This window comes from Python bivittatus, unplaced genomic scaffold, assembly GCF_059951505.1.
Source record: "Python bivittatus isolate LINGU-HERP-01145 unplaced genomic scaffold, Pbiv_v1 ctg000590_np1212, whole genome shotgun sequence".
Lineage (NCBI taxonomy): Eukaryota > Metazoa > Chordata > Lepidosauria > Squamata > Pythonidae > Python > Python bivittatus.
Genome location: NW_028277086.1, coordinates 1,242,381 through 1,260,573, shown reverse-complemented (window position 1 = coordinate 1,260,573; position 18,193 = coordinate 1,242,381). Strand labels below are relative to the sequence as shown.

General features: G+C 52.2%; 1 protein-coding gene across 4 annotated transcripts in view; it reads left to right on the top strand.

The window, feature by feature from the left end:
• PPP1R16A (protein phosphatase 1 regulatory subunit 16A) overlaps positions 1-16,974 on the top strand; it is a 41,690-nt gene extending 24,716 nt beyond the window's left edge. For 2 of the 4 annotated variants that reach the window (XM_088148848.1, XM_088148847.1), the window contains 9 exons: positions 2,796-2,866; positions 4,200-4,345; positions 5,810-5,913; positions 9,703-9,827; positions 10,168-10,293; positions 11,710-11,785; positions 12,428-12,557; positions 12,741-12,888; positions 13,520-16,974. In XM_088148848.1, the coding sequence (XP_088004974.1) occupies positions 2,796-2,866; positions 4,200-4,345; positions 5,810-5,913; positions 9,703-9,827; positions 10,168-10,293; positions 11,710-11,785; positions 12,428-12,557; positions 12,741-12,888; positions 13,520-13,891 (1,298 nt within the window). In that variant the 3' untranslated portion in view covers positions 13,892-16,974. Of the gene's footprint in view, positions 1-808; positions 1,052-2,795; positions 2,867-4,199; positions 4,346-5,809; positions 5,914-9,702; positions 9,828-10,167; positions 10,294-11,709; positions 11,786-12,427; positions 12,558-12,740; positions 12,889-13,519 lie in introns of those variants that run through there. The other 2 variants (XM_088148850.1, XM_088148849.1) reach the window with 2 other exon arrangements.
• The last annotated feature ends 1,219 nt before the right edge of the window (positions 16,975-18,193 follow it).

Here is an 18,193-nt window from a genome sequence, read left to right as displayed (position 1 = left end):
GGACGCGTTCACTAGGTCTCATCCTGGGCAGGAGAAGTTCTGTCACCAGAAAACTGGGGAGTACATTTGAGTCACCACAATGGGATTTAATGCCCTGGTTGATGCAGGAGTAACTGTCCAAATGGATTGGGGGGATTATCGAGAGTCCAGCTTTTATAGACTTATTCTCGAGTATATTGACTCACAGATGATCTTGCTCTTTCTTGATTTCTTTACCCTCCCTAGCAGTCACTTTGTCTTTCTTTATAAAAAGACAGGAACAATCACTATACATCATGATAAATATCTTTTAAGGCAGTTAAAAATCAATTCATCACCAACTGTGTTGGACTGTTCCCTTCAATGGTATTATGTCTACAAAGATTATAGACTTCCTGGTTCTGCCGTAATGAAGGGGTGGTGTCATGTTGCTTCTTGTAAAGGACATTTTTTCTAATAAAGTAAAACGAAAAAGGAAAAGTGTGTAATTGCTCTTCTCCCTCCTTGTAGGGACACAGCCCTAGCAGATGAAGGCTGGGTTTACGCATTCAGTTAAGATAGTCTGTTAGCTGCAGTTGGCTGTTCACTCAGCTTTGTTTGTGTGTAAGATATATATTCTGCCTTTTGCTCAGAAGCTCAAGAAGAAATACACAGTGGTCCTTTCTCTCATTTTTTCCCACATCAGCAACCTTGTGCATGCAGTTCTGTGGTTCTAAGAAGCATCTTTCCCAAGATGTTCGAGTTCATTTGTCAAGCACTGTGGTAACTGACAGGCCTCTGGAGCAGAGGAGTACAAGAGTGGGGTGAACCAGCTTTCAGACTTCTCCCTCTGTGCACCCTGGGTGTTCTTGTGTGATAAAAAAGGAAGAGAAGCCAAGAATGACTCTGAAGCACTGGATGCTGATCCCCCCTTCCCACAGGCAGTGGCCGAGAGGCAGCATCGCCTGGTCTGGCAGGGAGCTTCTCAGCGTTGCTTGCAGGATTCCAGGGACAGGTTGTGCAGGTGCAGCCATTGCTGGGGCTGAAAGGCAGCCCTTAAGTCAACACACGGTTTCCCTGGGCAAAGCTGCAGGTGCTTATGGACTCCAGGAAGAAGGATGTTTCCTCCTGCTGCTCCTACAGAGCCATGGGCTCTTGCTTCCTTGGCAAAATGCCATGGTTTGTTGGTGGTACAACTGACAGTTGGGTGCATGAGATTAAGTCTTTGGATGTTTACTCAGTTTCTTAGTTGAATGCAGGTTAAGTTCTTGGCTTCTTTCCCTGCCAGTGTTGGCATTCCATCTTTAAATCCTGTCGCAGTCCTAGCTAACTCCACCCAACCTGGGGCTCCAGGCAGTTTCAGCCAGGCCTGGGTTCAGCAATTGATGGTGGATACTTGCAGTTAAGGCAGACTTGAGGAGGTCTCTGAGCCTAGGTTAAGCCTTGATATCGGACACTCTGGGGGTTGACTCCCTGCCTCTGGCTCACTGGAGTGCCCTGTCTGTTCAACTTCTTATGCACCACAAGTAGGCACGTATTCAGGCCCCAGCAGTTTCACCTGCCGTTGCCCTATTCTAGATTGAACCATAACAGGCTGGTTATATTTTGGCATCTTGTTCCTCAAATATTGTGGTATGATATTGAAACTGGAGATAAATCCAGTGTGCTTACACGAATGGCCAACAGAACATGCACTGTGGTCACCCCTGCAGGGAGGGTAAAAGGAAGGGCAGAGAGAGCAAGTGGGTGTGTGAACAGAAGAAACTGCAGAAAGTTCCATGTGTAGGACAGAGTTAAACTTTTTAAGATTTTGGACCTTGGTTTTAGTTCAGGTGAGGTAAGAAGAAATAAGTGTGAAAAACAGGTCGGTATCGATGACAAAACATGATAGTCAAAGTGACTGTCCAGAAACAACCAGAAACAGTACCTTCTCATCTAGAGAATGTGATCATCCAGAAGAGCACCTAGCTGAAAGATCTAAACTGATCTACCGCACTTGTAACTGGTGTGCTTGAGGACCCTGTGAAAATATTAACCACTGAATTGCAAAATAAAAACTATTATTTTATAAGAGAAAAAAAATCAGGGGACTGTTTGGTGGGAAGTTTTCCCACCGGAACTCAGGGTCCCTGCTCCCAGAGAGGGTGGGGTGGCACAAGTCCCAAGAGGCAGAGCATCTTTGTCGAGCAGCGGTTGGGATCAGGGGTCAAGGGCTGCTGGCGGGTTGCAGCTCCCGACTGCTGACTCCCAGCGCTCAGGACTCAGAAGCAAGGGTGGCTTCTGCCCCTTCCTGTATTGATGCGCATGTCTCTTCAGGGAACAGCGGGCGCCCTCTTGTGCTGAAGTGTGGTGCTGGACCCGCCTGTGCTCTGACCTCAGCCCCAAAGCCTTGCCGTCTCCACCCATTGCTGAACCAAGGACAAAATTGTAAATTATAAAGGTCCCAGAATCAGAAGCCCAAGCAATGATTATGACAAACCACGTCCTTTTCTGTAGAGCAGCCTTAATATTTTTGGACTCTGCTCTTCTGTGTGAAACGTTCAGTTTCCTGACCAGAAACTTCAAGAGTCCTTTCTCAGATCAAGATAGATTGTTCCACTTCACACAGCACGATCCATGCCGGCGCCCTGTGGCTTCCACCCCTTGCCTCTGAAGCTTGTTGCTGGGTGACAGTGGGCACCAAGTTAGCATTGCAGAGTTTCTCGGAATGATCCAGGATCCCAGGGTCCACATAGATGGTGCAGCTTTTCCCATAGCAGATATTGACTGGCTTGGAGAGGGCCATGTTTAGGGAAAATCCCAAGCCCCTTGTCTGAAAAATCTCTGTCTTTTTACAGTTCATCACCTCCTTCAGAGTGGCATCAGCCCCAGCTTGTACAATGAGGATGGACTGACTGCATTGCACCAGGTGAGCCCAATACATTTTTCTGGCTCTCCTCCAGCTCCCACCATCTGGGCCAGATGTCGAGTGTTCTGCTAGCATGGTAGGTCTCTGCACATACTCACACAGCGTCCCACAGGCTCCTCCTTTGCTGGTGGCGCTGCTTCCCTCTTGACAAGAGCGGTGCAATGACTAAGCAAAATAACATGACACCTGTTACCAACCAGAGCGGGAATTATGGACCTGGAGACACAGAGGGCACCTGACGGGGGAGGCTGCATCCTAAGCAGGGCTGGGGGACTCAGGAATGAGACGCAAGATGGCCATTGAACCAGGAGTTGCAGTGACTGTGCAGTGGGCCTGTAGCTGCTCCGGGGAGCAGAGTTTAGAGATGCTCAGAAATCCCAAGACTGCATAAGCTTCTGGAATCTCAGGAGACGGCATTGCAGAAAACCGCTATGCCTTCGTCACCTTCCCTTGATGGCGTGGGCTTCAGTGATGATGAGAGCTGTTTGGCATCTCCTGTTGCTGCTGCCCTGTGTACCTCGCCAGCTTCAGTGCCGGGGGCTGAAATGGTTCATTCATTCTGCCAAATGCCCCAGCAAGGATATTTCTCCTAGGAATTCACACTGCAGTCCATCCTCATTTAAGCCAATCTTCCTGTACATACTGGGGGAGAAGAAGAGAGCCTGTGTCTTGGGGCACTGAAGATTTCCAGCCCTCTGTCCTTGATAGACTGCAGGGGTAGAGCAGGAATGGAGGTCACCGTGCTTCTCAGATGCCCCGGTGGGAACCTGCTGCTCTCCCCCTGAGACCTGGAAGAGGATGTTCAATGGTGCCACTGCCTCATCTTCCTCCTCATTGTAGCGCTTGGCTAGCAGGGGAGACCCACATCCAGCTAAGTTGAGTTCCATTCCTCGTGTGGGCAGCTGAGGAAGAGCTGGACGGTGGCAGGGGGCTGTAGCTTGCAGACCAGAGCTGGGAACCTGCCCAAGCATAGCTGTGAAATTAGTCTCAAGATCCAGCATCTTGCGCGTGGCTCAAGTTTTATGTGGTTTAGTCCTGGCTGTTAAGATGTGGCATGAATAGAAAAAGGGGAAAAAAGCCTTCTGAGTCCCAGGAGTTTGACACTGGTGGGAAGCCAGCAAAATGGACCAGTGGGAAGAGGCAGGGGAGTGCTCAGGGGAGTGCTCTCCTTTCAGCAGAGAAGCCGGACAGCCTTCTGGCCATTGGACACTTCCTGTCCAAGCAGACAGACAACGTGCCTTGAGACTATGTGGAGCTCCTGGACTAGAAATGGGGCCTTCTGGAGCCCTCTTTGGCCCCTCATATTCCTTTATTCTTCCTCTCGTTTTCCCAGTGCTGCATCGACGACTATGTGGAGATAGTGGAGGTGCTGCTAGAAGCTGGTGCTGATGTCAACGCCTGCGACAGTGAGCTCTGGACCCCCTTGCACGCTGCCGCCACTTGCGGGCACCTGCATTTGGTGGAGCTGCTCATTCAAAGGTACGGGGCAAGCAAGCTGAGCAAAAATCAGCTTGTGCTTTTGGCCGTTGGGTTCTTCGAGAAGCCTTGGCTAGCTGTTATGGGACATAGGCTGGCCTGGCCCAAGAGGGCAGTCGTGCTGGCTGCGTGCGAGAGTCAGGAATATGTTGGTGTCTTAGGGGTCATTTCGTCAACCTGATGGATTGTGCAAGTAATATCAGTTTGGATAGTTTCTTTATTACTGCTTCCTCTTCAGCCACTGGGTCAGACAGCACCCTTTGCCCCAATTCCTTTCCTCCCCCCACCCTCAGCAAATATATTCTCCTTCCTGGATCCTGATCCTGGTGCTGCATACAGCACTGAGCAGCTCCTCAGGAATGGGTACAGCCCCTTCCAGAATATGGTTCCTCTCAAGGCACCAGCCTGAGCAGAGATCGTGGGGGGGGGGGGGGCAAGTCCAGCAGGGCATGTGCCCCTGTGCTTTCGTGCCCAGGGGAGTGTGCAGAAGAGCGTTCCTTTGCTGCACAAGAGTGTTAAGCCGGCTAGAATTCACGCGCTCCTTGTTGAGCCAACCACATGGCCCAGGTGGTCTGGATAGGAACATCTCTTTCTTTTATGCCCAGGGGGTGCTCACTGCTGCCAGGAGTCATGCCTCCCTCCACTGTCATCATTTGGGGAGTATGGAGCCTCTGATGCGCTTCCTCTTGAGGTTAAAGAAACGTTTCCACGTTCACCAACTCTCTGGCATTAACTTTGACAAAGGAGAACATCTACATATTGTCCCTCGCTTTTTCACTAGGGCTTATCTGTCTTGTGTAGCCAGTGAATAGGATTTGTGGACTTATTCTTCAAGAATTATGTACATCATCACAAAGGATTAGGAAGTCACATTTTGTCCCAAAATATAAGCTTGGGCGGGACACATTGTATAACCTACTGTTGGGCAACTGCCAAAAGTGTGTGCTGCAGGAACTCCGGCAGCATTTCCTGCAAGCTCATACTTGGCTGGCGAGGAACAGGTCGCTGGCTTTCTTCTGGCAGTGGTGGGGAGATGATGGAGGAAGGGGCAGACATTATCGTGGCAGCAGGATCATGGTGGGGTGCAGGAGAGGCCTCTCCTTCCTGCGACCCTCTTCATCTCTGCCAGCTGAGGAGCAGTAGAGCTGATGCTTCCTGTGCATTGGCAGCACAGTCACCAGATGGCAGAGCCAGTCTTGTGTGTGGCCCCTCTTCCTAAAATGGTCTGGGGCCCTGTAGAGGGAGAGGAAGTGTCGCTGGGGAAGAGCATGCGGTTTAAGCCACCATCCCCCACTGAATGAAGGGGAGAGAAGAGAGGGGGAAACCCAATCTCTGCCCGCAGAGCGTGTTTTGCAGGTGGCCTGCTGCCGAACAAAAATAGCTCCTCGTATCTGTTACGTTCAACCCCCGGCCGGAGCAGGAGGTCTCGCACATGCTTCCCGGCGTCTCCACCCCTTTTTCCTCCAGAGGTGCCAACCTGCTTGCCGTCAACTCGGATGGAAACATGCCGTACGACCTCTGTGAGGACGAGGCAACGCTGGACTACCTTGAAACGGCTATGGCTGACCGAGGTGAGGGGCCTTCTTTCTGGGCTCTTGCCTTTCTTGCCTCTTCCAGCCTGCCCGTAGGAACGGGCGCTGCTGCCAGGTCCTTGCTCCCTCTACTCCACTCTCTGACCGGGCTTCTCCAGGAGGAGGCTGCGGAGCTGCTTCCGGCCAAGGAGGCTCTAGCTTGGCCGGCGTTTTATTGCTTCCTTCCCCAGTCCCAGCTGGCTTTGGGAACAGGCCTGACTTCGAGGAATGGAGGTCCTTCCAGGCCAGTGCCCTCTTTCAAACAGTGGCCAGGGAGCCTGCAGGGAGGGACTGAAGGCAGCAGTCCTTCAGAAGCTCCCCAGCTCCAAATCTGGACAGACACGTAAACATGAAGAAAAAGCTTCTTGGCATCCACTTAAACAGAGGAAGGTACCTTTTTGGAGTCTGAACTGCATCTGCGTCAGAATGTAGTACGTTTTTTTTGCCGCCATGCCTGAGAGCTCAGAGCTGGAAGTTTTACAGTGTGCTTTTCTTCACAGTTTCCTTCCCTCCTGAGCTGCTTCTCTTGATCTTCTCTGACTTTGTGGAATGGGGCAGTTATGAAGGACAGGCAGCTCACCCTGCCTGTCTTTGTGGGATCCTCAGCCTTCCCCTGCCTCCCACCAGGAGAGGATACTGCTTCCCTTCCAGCAGTTTGTTTATTTAGGTGTTACTCTACTGTAATGTGCTGGCTGGGGAATTCTGGGAGCCGAAGTGCACACATCTTAAAACTGCCAAGGTTGAGAAACACTACTTTACTGCCTTTCAAAGCCAAGAGCCTCCCTGAGGAGGCTGACAAGTAAGGGAGTAACATGGTGTAAAAGCCATGCATAGATACAGACTTGTCACGCTGTTCCCTTTCAGGATCAACACTGTTACGCAAAGTGCAGAAAAGAAATAGTTAATCCAAAAAATGAGAGGCACAAGGTAAGAAAAAGAAAAACAAACATAGCTAAACTGGTTAATATCCTCATCATTCACTGTGCGTCCCCACACCCGTGTGCCGTGACATGCATTGCCTTTTGTTCTTTAAACTCCTCACCTCTTTCTTCTTGAGGATCTCGACATCTCCATCCAGCCATGGTTTCCTCAGCCTTCCCCTCCCTCTCGATCCCTTCGCTCTTGTTTTGCACTTTGATCCTCATCCATTCCCTCCATATGACCAGTGCATCTCAAGGTGCTTCCTCACTTCTTCAGTACTGGTCTCCCACTCTGGTATTCACGTTCCTTCAGCACCCACTCTTTCTTGACCTAGTTCTTCTTGTTGCACCCTACCACACCTCCTATGGCTTCTTCCTATTGCATTCCATTTTTATGTTCCCCTGAGATACCCACCTCTTGCTTCCATATAACAAAGCACTTCCACGTTTCCACTACCTTTGACATCCTTTACATTCATTTTTATTTGGAAACTAACATTTAAAGAATTCATTTCTATTCTGCTCTTCGATCTGTTGCTGTCCTCCCCATACAAATCTCTAAACTCCTTCTAGCATTCCTGTCCTTTTCATCGCAAATCATTTCCTTACTTTATTCTTAGTTCCATTTGCTCTGCTGAGAGTTCCTGCTGTAGCCTTCCTCATCCATCTGCAAAGCAATTTTTTACTTCCATCCAAATCCCTCTGTGTTTTATCTTCCTCTTTTTATCTTACCTGAGCCTTACTCTCGGACTACGTTCTTTGCAACCACCTTTTTCTCTCTGCACACATACAAATATTTCATCCTCATTTTTTGCAGCAACCTTATAAGCATTTTTCTCATCCACAGCTTCTTTCACTTTCCACCAAGCATGTTTTTAGATACTTCCCATTAGTGTAATTCCACAGACTACTGTGGTGCTCTGTAACATAATTCTGTTCACTCTGTTCCATGCAGCTTCCATATCCTCTTTCCTTGTTTTCGCATTCCTTTCATTCTGTTGGAAGATTAATGTAATACACTTTCATGCAGGTCTGTACTTTCTTTTTCTGTACGCACTCTACTTTCACTCTCATTTCTTTCTTTTTCTTCCATGTCTGTATTTCTGAAGATCTACCTTTGATATAACAAAAAGTGGTCTATCTCACATTTAAGATGTCTCATCACCTGATTCTCACAGCCTTTTTTATAAGTAATCAGATCCATCATCCTTTTAGATTTATATTCATTCCTTTGCCATGTGTATGCATGAATACGCTTCAGCCACATATTAGAAACAAAGCAGACCTTTTGTAAGCAAATTCTCATCAGTCACCGTTCTCATTCGTTCTTGGGTATCCAAATGCCCAGTCACTTTTTCTTTTTTCCCATCTACCCATTCATGCCACGTAACAGAATACATTTTCTCTCTGGATCCCATTCATTCAGAATGTTGCAACTTTCCCCAAGATTCTTCTTTGGTGTTTCCACTATCACCGTTTGCTGGAAAATGAAACTATTATCAGCCTATGGATTCCTGCTTTTATATATGCGGAACCTAGATGAATCCAAATATCCCTTGTGACATAAATTTTAGCTCTTAAACCTCACCTTTAGTTTCCTGCATGGTATTCATCAAGTCCAGTGGGCAGGTGGTCCTCATTTAACAACCACTCATTCAGCAACTATTCAAGCTTACAACGGTGCCGAATGAGTGGTGGTTATGACCAATCCTAGGAGTTCCAGCCATCGCAGCGTCCTCGCGGTTGCTTGATTGAGATTTGCGACCTTCCCTGCTGGCTTCCCACAGGCAAAATCAGTGGGGAAGCCAGCAGGAAGTCTGAAGTTGTGGTCACGTTAGGTCTTTGCTTAACAACCTGTGCAGGCCTTGCAGCAACTGGGACTGCCGAAATCGCCATCGCTAAGCAGTGCGGTCACATGATGTTGTGCTTACAACTGTGTCACTTAACAACAGCAATTCCGATCCCAATTGCCGTTGTTAAGCGAGGACTACCTGTGCAAGATCAGCCCACCATTACTCAAGCCAATGACATCCTTCCCTTTTCTCTTAATTTCATCAACATGCAGCATATCTATTTTTCTTTCTTTCATTTTATGTTCTTTAGCGTTTACTCCTCTTACTTATATTCTAACTTGCAATCTTTCATATGCCGCGATCCTAAATATTGAGCTCTGTTGCCTTTGGCCCATCTATCGAGGCTTTCATAGAAGGCTTTTTGGTGCGATAGAGAAGGTGTAGGCTAGGTGACCAGCTGGAGGTTACCCTGAAAGTCGGCACGGCTATGAAGGCGATACGCGCAGTCTCCTGACATAGCCTCATTACAGCGGCAGAAAAGCATTCTGTTCCACGCGCCAGAAGATCCATTTGAAAATGGAGGGCAAAGGCCATGCACCCTATTTTGGAAGGGGGAGGGGTTCTCCAGCATTCCTCAGCAGGACCTGCCTTGACTGGGCTGGACACCCTGAACAAGAGAAGGTTGGGCCCCTTTGCTCCAGCTGCATCCAGAAAGCCTAGGGCACACACACTTTTCATTCCTGCGAATTTCTTCTGGCCCACAGCCTGAAGATGCTTTCTTCTGACAGTGTGGCGTCTTTTGCCTCTGCGTGGAGGGGGCTGCTGTTCCCCAGAAGCAGGGACTTGGTGGTGAGGGGCAAGGCTCTGTGACAGGCAGCCATGGGGTGGTAATCCTGTTTTGGGGCCGGGCCTGTATCACATCCTTGCCCGTGATGGCAGAAAGGGAGCAGCTGAAGCCCTGGAGGGGTGTCCTGAGCAGCCACTACTAGGAGGCCTGTCCCTCTTCGGGTGGAGCCGCCACGGCTGCTTTCCCCTTTCCTGACTCTGAGCTGCTCTTTCTCCCCGTCTGTCCTTAGCGATCACTCAGGAGACCATTGAGGAGGCCCGCTCAGCTGTTGAGCGCACCATGGTGAATGACATCTGTCGGTTGGTGAAAGAAGGAGCTGATCTGAATACGCCACTGGACCACAGCGCCACCCTGGTGAGAGGAATCCTTGACACTGAGCTCTGGGGTGACTTTTGGGATGGAGAAGTCCTCCTGAGTTTGGCTCATCCTCCCTCCTTCCCTCCCTCCCTCCCTCCAAACTTTCTCTGCAAAACATCTGTGTTTTCTTTCCTTCTGAGATGATAGCATGAGTGGGATAGAAGCTGACCCGGATGCCGGTGGCTCTTCCTTACACAGGCCCGTGGACCTCAGTACACCTCAGCTTACCTTAATAGGCCCACAGTGCGGCTGCAGGTGAGGCTCAGCCAGCTGCCTGCCCGCCCCGTGGGTTACTCTCTTTCCAAAGAATCACGCCTCCGCTTTTTCTGCCTCACAGCTGCACATTGCTTCAGCCAATGGTTACCTGGAGGCAGCTGAGCTGTTGCTAGAACATCAAGCCAGCACGAGCGCCAAGGACAACGATGGGTGGCAGCCACTTCACGCCGCCGCTTGCTGGGGCCAGGTGAGTGCTGCTGACTCCTTGCTGGAGCCTTGAGGTGGGAGCCCTGTTGGGGCTTTGCCCTCCAAGCCAGCTGAGACAGAAGAACAACGGCCGCCCAGGTAACCTGAACCTATCTGGAGTCGAGGTGCCTCTTGGATGCGCCACTGCAGAGGCAGCTGGCAGGAAGGCCGGCAGCTCAGCGGCTCTTCTGGGCCACGGAGGAAAGAAGTGGCTCCACCTCAATTAGGGCCCGAGCGGTGTGTCGGGGGGGCTGTGGCGTTCCCACCTCTTGCAGGCCGTCCAGGAGGGAGCCCTCCTTCACTAGCGTGGATGGAGCAAGTAGGGAGGCAGGCAGATTTTTCCAGCCTCAGAAATTGTGTCCTGGGAATGTCCCTTGCGGAAGTCCCAGTGCACGGCCCTTGCGAGAAAGGCGGCTTTTTGTGCCTTGTCTGGCAGGAAGCTCAAAGCGGCCTCTCCTCCACAGGGCCCAGAAAGGGGTCTCTTGGGAAAGGTCTGAGCTGGCAGAAACCGGGCTCAGTGAGTGCCCTGATCCTGCGGAGCACATTGGATGGCAAGAGGCAACAGACGCAGTGTCCTTGGGATCTCACGTGTCTTTTTAAAATTTTTATTTATACATCACATTTATATAGCTGCCCATCTCACAGCTTTTTTATAAAAAAGCAGTGTGCTTTCTGAGCAGCTCTCCCTGTTTGCTTAAAGCTCAGGCGCCAGATGGCTGAACCAACCCTGCCCCTCGCCTTGACCAGCACAGCCTGAATGCCCCGCGCACTGTAGTAGAAACCCGACTAACGAGTCCCTCTCCCTGAGTTCCATCCCTGCCCCTCTGCCTTTCTGGAAAAGAACCCTCCTGGCGCCAGGAAAGGGGTACCTGCTGCTCTTCCCTACAGTGGTGAAATAAATGGCTCCAGAAGGAGCCAGTTTGGTCAAGTGGTTCAGGCCCCAGGCTAGAAAGCGGGAGACGGTGAGTTCAAGTCCCTCCTTAGGCGTGAAAGCCAGCTGGGTGACTTTGGGCCAGTCCCTCTCTCAGCCCAACTCACCTCACAGGGTGGTTATTGTTGTGGGGAAAATAGGAGGAGGAGGAAAGAGTATTAGGTATGCTCGCTGTCTTATTTATAAAAAAATAATAAAGGCAGGATAAAAAAATCTAAAAAAAAATCCCTGTTTTTTTAAAAGTCTTATAAACCAGCCTCACATCTTGAGGCTGCAAGTTTTATGGATGAGTTGTGTTTTTGACTAGACAAAGTGTGGATTTAGAAAGAATCCTGGGGTCCGAAGGCGCCACTGAGTCCAACTCCATGCCCAGCCTCACCCTTAATGCTCAGAGATTGACCCTCACCTCCGTGCCGGGCGGGTGAGCTTCCTTAAGTTCAGATGCCCCTTTCGTTGCATTGCTGAAACCTTTTCTGTTGCCGACAGATCCCCTTGGTGGAGCTTCTGGTGGCCCATGGAGCAGATCTCAACGGGAAGTCAGTGTTGGAGGAGACCCCGCTGGGTGAGCAAGAGGTGCTGGAGGGAGGGGCAAGACAGGGGCTTCTGCACAGACCCTGGTGCTCTCTGCGCAGGCCAGAACTGGGGCATTAATGGTCCAGGGCTTTTACTTACGAAATATATGCCACCCTTCTGCTAATATGAGCCCTCAACTGTGATGCAAAAGAGGAGATCCGTAGCAATGAGGCTAATTTGCTCACGTGTTTGGGAAGAAGGTCCTGGAAAAGACTTTTGGTGATGGTGGGGGAGGACGATATGCACTGGGTTTGTCTGTTACCCTTTGTGGTTGTTTGTATTGAACCAGTGGTTGTAAAACACACACACACACACACAACCCAGGCCTTTGTACAGCTGGGGAGACAACAGAATAACAAGGGAAAAGCATGACTGAGTTCACCCAACATACTTAACCACACCAGTTAATATCTAGTCACTGCATTCACACGGTTTTAGCTCAATTCGTGTTAACCTTGACTTGTGGATTGGGTGAACCCAGCCTGTTTGGTTAGTTTACAGTTCAGCGTATTGTGCAAATCTAGAAAAGGGGTGAAGCGTGTTCTGAGAAAGTTGTCTTTGTGTAGGGAGCCCCCCGAAGCGAAGGGGGGTGTTGGGCAGCACTGAGGCTGCTTCTCTCTCTTCCTGCCAGATGTGTGTGCAGATGAAGACGTGCGCGCCAAACTTCTGGAGCTGAAGCACAAGCAGGATGCCATCATGAAATCACACGACAAGCACAAGTCGCTGCTCCAGCGCCGCACGTCCAGTGCTGGCAGCCGAGGGTGGGTTCCAGAGGCCGGGTGGGGGTGGCCAGAGCAAGGGGGCAGGAAGAGGAGGAGGAAGGGTGGGCAGGGCTCCTGAATCAAACTCCTGAAGCCCAGGCTTGGAGGAGCTTGGGCCACAGAGTTTCCCCAGCCTCGGCGCCCCTCAGGGACCCTTGATTGTTCCTTGTCCTCCCCCCTCAGGAAAGTGGTGAGGCGGGTCAGCGTGACACAGCGCACCAACCTCTATCGCAAGGAGCATGAGAAGGAGGCCATCGTATGGCAGCAGCGGCAGAGCGAGGGAGAGATGGAGGACGAGGATGGGCAGACCGACGCACAGCTCGAGGTCCAGGTGGGCGGGAGACCCAGGCCTCCCCTGGGCCCTCTTTTTCTTTCCCAGGAGTGGAGTTGCCTCTGAAATGGAGGCAAGGTTGCCTTTCAAGCCAGGACTTTCAGCCTGCATCTCCTGCGAAGTCTTGGCTCTGTCCCAGGAGCTGTTGCTGGCAAACTGACCGTATTTCATTTCATTGTCGTTAACTTTAAATTACACAAAGCCACATTCAGATTCCACCGTGGCCCTGCCAAGGTCTTTGTCTTCCACTTTTGGAATGGGCTCTCAGCGTGAGAAGACGGCTTGCCCTCCCCAAACTTGGGTTTCCTCAAATGAGGGGCCTTCCACGCTGATGTGCTGCAAAGAAAAAGTGCGGCAAGCTTTGCTGCCAGGGAAGCAATGGCGGGTCCAAGGGGGCTCCCTTCCTGTCTGGCCCCCACCTTCCTTCTGGCTGGGGCAGCTACACCGGCCGGAGGCAGCTGCCTGCAATACTCCCCCTCTTCTGCGGGGAGGGCTGGCCACCCACTGCATAGAGGGTGCCCTCCATAGATGTGTGTGGCCCCTGGTGCTGCTGTGGGCGCATGAATGTGCAGGGAGGAGAGATTCCTGGTGTGCCTCTGGTCCGGCTAGACCCTTCCTCTCTGCATCCCAGCAGGACCCCGAAGCGGAAGCAGGGGGGCCGGAGGAGTGCAACGGCACGGCCCCCTCTCAGCACTTCTACTCCAAGCGGTCGGATCGCAGCCTTTCCTACCAGGTGGCTGCCCAGGAGGACCCTGCCGCCGGCCTCAGCAAGGAGAAGGCTCGCCACACGTTAGCGGACCTCAAGCGCCACCGGGCAGCGGCCAAGCTGCAGCGCCCCCCTTCCGAAGACCTCCCACCCGACACCAGTGAGGCCCCGCCCCCCACGGCAGAGCACAACGCTGTGTATTTTACAGCAGCCAGCGGGGATCCTCCCCTCCTCAAGTTGACTGCCCCGGCCGAAGAGATGCTGGCACAGAAGAGGCGTTGCTGTAAGCTGATGTGAGCAGGAGAGGTTGGCCTCCTCAGGGGCCGCTGGGGTGGGGCCCGTGTCCTTAGCGCTTCATCCAGGGCAAGAGGGGGATGTTGCAGCCCCAGCAGGCTCCCCTCGGGCGGTGGCCAAGGGGCAGCATTGGTGAGCTGCTCTCTGGCTCTCTGAGCAGAAATGTGGCCTGCCAGACTCCGGTTCCTCCCAGGCTGCTTCCTGGAATTCTGCCGTGCCTTCTGGGAAGAGCCAGGCCCCTGAGGAGCAGAAGCTTCTTGGGATCCTAAGAGGGGATGAAGCTCTTCTGCCGCCCTTGTAGGCTTTGGAGATCTCAGGGAGGGCTGAATGCCCACTTGTATCTGCCTGGCCTAGGACTTTCACTGGGCACTGAGGCCCAACAGGGTAGTGAAGGTGCCAGCCTTGCCCAGGAGATACCAGCTGGGGCTGGCAGGCAGAGGTATGGAGATGGCAGGTGGGCTTCTCTGCCCACCCCTGCCATTCTCTCCAACCCAACTGTTTTCCAGCTGGTTATCTTTGGCTCCAGAATGAGCTACAAGTGGGGAGCAATCCAGTCTGCCCCCTTTGCCAGCTGAGCAGGACATGAGGCTGGCTTCAGCACTAGTGGAGCTCCGTCCCAGAAGGTCTGGCTCAAGAAGCTGGTGATCATGAGATGACCGCAAGGAGTGACTTGCTTCCGCCTGGTGCAGCCCCAGTTTGGTAGCCCTGGGCCGGGTGCTCCAAGTCAACGTGAAGTGACTGCGCTCACGCCCTTCCTCAGAGATCTGCTGCTGCAGAGAAGGGCATGCGGAAGGAGTCAGGGAGGGTGGGGCGGTGGGGGCCTTGGGTGGATTTCAGGGAGTAGAAACCAGCGGATTTTGTGGGAGGCTGCCTCAACCTCAGAATGTTCTGGGTGAATTGAGCTTTGAAGAGACGCTCACCTCTTTCCCTTTGTACTCATTCGCAAGTGCAGGGGCCTGGGGCAGTGCGTGTGTGTGTGCGTGTGCGCACGTGTGTGTGTGAGAAAGGGGGGGGGGCATGAGAATGCCATGGTTGCTTCCCACCAGCCTTACCTTACTTTGCGGGGTAGCAGTGGCCTTAAAAGGGTGGGAGGTGAACCATGCCAGGCTTCCAGAGCAGGGAAAGGTGCTGGGGTTGATCCTGACCTCCTTGGCAGGGAGCCTTGGGCGCTCTGAGGCCACTGCCCCACTTGGGCTCTGCAGCGCTGCAAGGCTCCTGTGCCGATGAATTAGGGGCACCTTCGCTGGAGCTCCGGGTGGGTAAGCAGAAGGCCTCCAATGCGGGCATGCCTGGCTGGTTGTGAAAATCAGCTGCCTGGTGTCGGCTTCCCCACATCCCCCCTTTTTTTCTTGCCAGTAACTTTGCAGGCTCCGAATTTCCTACTCCTTTTTACATAATGCTTTTTGTAAAATTTTACAGTGTTTTTTTCTAACTACTAATTTTTAATCCTGATGTTTTTCTTGTCAATGGTAAAGCAATAAATGAGTTGTCTGTCCTTTCTGATCCTCACCAGCCCATTGGGAACTTGCCCCCTCTGTGTGTATGCTGGAAATCAGATCCTCCACAAGGACCAGTTTTTACTTCTCTGTCCTCCCCAGCTGCCGCCCCAAACATCTTCCGGGGAGCAGCTGAATTCCTGGGAGAAGCCTTGCTCTGCGGGGGCAGCCTCCGGAGGTGGCTTCTCCTCCCTCCCTTCCCAGAATTCCCCAGCCAGCCTGCTGGGAGTTGAAGTCCACGCATCTGGAAGTTGCAAGTTTGAAAAGCACCGGTCTAGACTCCAAGGGGAAAAGGGTGCTTGGCTGGCTCAGCACAAGCAAATCCCCTCTTTCTTGCCTCTCTTTTTCTTGTCCTTCCTTCAAAAATGAAGGTGGTGTGCAGGGCCATCCCTTCCCATTTCAGTGGGGGCTGGCCTTGCTTCCCCAGATCCTGCAGCCCAGCCAGACCTGGAGAAGGAAGGATTAGCCCTGGGAGTGAGAAGGTTGCATGAAGGCAAGATCCTGGCCAGCTTGGTTCTCTTGGGGTGCTTTCCAAAGGCAGGGGGGGTCCTTTGGGCATAAGCTGCTAGTCCTCAGTGGGGAACAGCCCTTTGTCTGGGTCTTTGCCTTCCTGCAGGCTGCCCTCCTGCTACCTTTGGCTCCTGTCTCGAGCAGGACTGAGCTCAGCTGGAGCCCCGCATCATCGCTGAGTCCCAGCGAGCTCTGCCTCTTCTCCCATTTTGGCAGCGTGCAGATGTTTGACTGCAGCCCCTCAGGGCAGGGAACTGTAGCACGATCCCAACGGTGTTTTGGCCATCTTGGCCATCTGGGGTCTCGCCCTGAACCCTTTAGCCCCTTCCCCTCTGCTCCCAGGCCTCCGTTTGAGGAACCTTTTCGGTCTGCTTGCAATGCTGTCCTGGAGAGCTCTGCTCGCAAGGCAAGGGCTCCACAGTGGCAGGTCCACAGTCTGGGGGCAGCTGGGCACACTCAAGAGGAAGCCCGGGCAAAAGCAAGTCGCTCTGCGTCGCTGGGCCTCTTGGTCAGGAGACCTGCGCCTTCCGTGAACAAGCAGCTCAGAATGGACAGCTGGTGCTGTCTGCTGCTTAGTTCTCAGCAAACGTGTGTTTCAGGACAAAAGTGGTTTGGGAGAAGAGTTTTCATGGGGTCTTTGGGTGAAAAACTGACTTTCCAAAAAAACACGGACCAACGCGGTGTGGCAAGTTTGGTATGTAGGGAGTCCCCAGTTGAAGAACGAGTTCTGTTCCCACGGTCTGTCCTTAAGGCGAATTTGCATGTAAGCTGGGACAGAATGATTGGACAATCCTGAATGTGTAGTACTGCGTAATGAACTCAAACCATCGTGTATTTTACTTGAACCGTTGTGTATTTAACTCGAATTTTGCTACAGTAGGCTCTGTTCTTAACTTGGGGTAGTCTGTAACCTGGGCATTCTTATCCTGGGGACTCCCTGTACTTGAAAAACCTAATTGCACATGAAGATACATGTTTCCTGACCAAACTGGGGAAAGGGTAAGCTTAACTTTTCCTCCTGTGATTTTGCTCATGTGTTTTTCATTCAGAATCTATTGAAGAAGAGTTTTTTGAAAATCACTCGGTGTCTGTCTGTCCTTTGTCTTCATGCTGGGTTATGATCTGCTCCATCTCTGCTGTGAGACCCAGGTGCTGAAACTGAAGTGCAAACAAAGTATGTGGGGGAAAATCAAACCACTCTTTCAAAATCAAGAAGAGCTCTTTCAGATTGTTCTTTGTGTCAGATGCAAAGGCCTTTCCTCTTCTCCCACCGTATCCCTTCTCAGCCCCAGGCTGCTAAAAGTCTGCTAATTTCCTAAGATGGCACAGGTTGCCCTTCATTCATACTTTCCCAGTTTGCTCCTTGGCCACAGACATGGGTTTCCTGTGACGGTGACGCAGCCAGGCCTGTTCCTGCTTTCAGGGGGAGAGGCAGGGGGAGAGGTTGGACAGCCCCACGGAGAACCTGCAGCCAGCCAGGGGTTGGCTGATGTGCCTCTTTCCATCTGATTACTTGCAGTACAGGGCTGACCTGCTTGGGCCTCCCGAGGCAGACCGGGTCTTCCCCCTTTTCACCGGGCTTTGTGCTCAGACAGCCAGCAGGGTCAGCCTCTCCAGACCTCTGACCGTGGAAAGCTGAGGCAGTGGGTAATTAAGGCTGATAAGACACTGGCTGGTGGCCCAGGTCACCACTGCTGCTCTAGCATGGCTCCTGGTCGCTGTGGTGAGGCTGAGCAGAACATCCAGCCAGGTTGTGTGCTCTCCTCCCGCGTTCCCCCACCCGGAGCTTCCCAGATGTTTCGGATTTAAGTTCTCTGGGAATGCATGGAAGTTGTAGTCCTGGAAGACACCCATCTGTGGCATGGGGCCATTGGCTCCAGTGCGGGGTCTTGATTGCCCCACCTTGTGGTTGGCTGGCTGGCTGCAGAACCTCTTCCCTGGGTCGGGGCTCCCTCCTTCCAGCACTGGGAGCGAGTGGGGGAAGGCGGTGGCTGCCGATTGGCCCTTTTCTGTCATTAAAGGCATTTTGGAAGTATACCTGGTGGTTGTGCTTATATGAGCCTCTGCTGCTGCCTCCGCACCCCATCGAGAAGGGGCGCGATTGCCCTGGACTCTGGGTTTTGGGCAGGCATGAGAGGGACGGAGGCCGGCTCTTAATTTCTGGCAGCGAGGGAGTTTGGCTCGTTCTTCATAGACCCTTGAAGTGTACATGCGGGACTGATACGTTACAGCCCCAGCTTTTGTGGACAGGTTCCCGTTCCACATGTCCATTCGTGCATCTGAGGAAGAGGACTGCAGT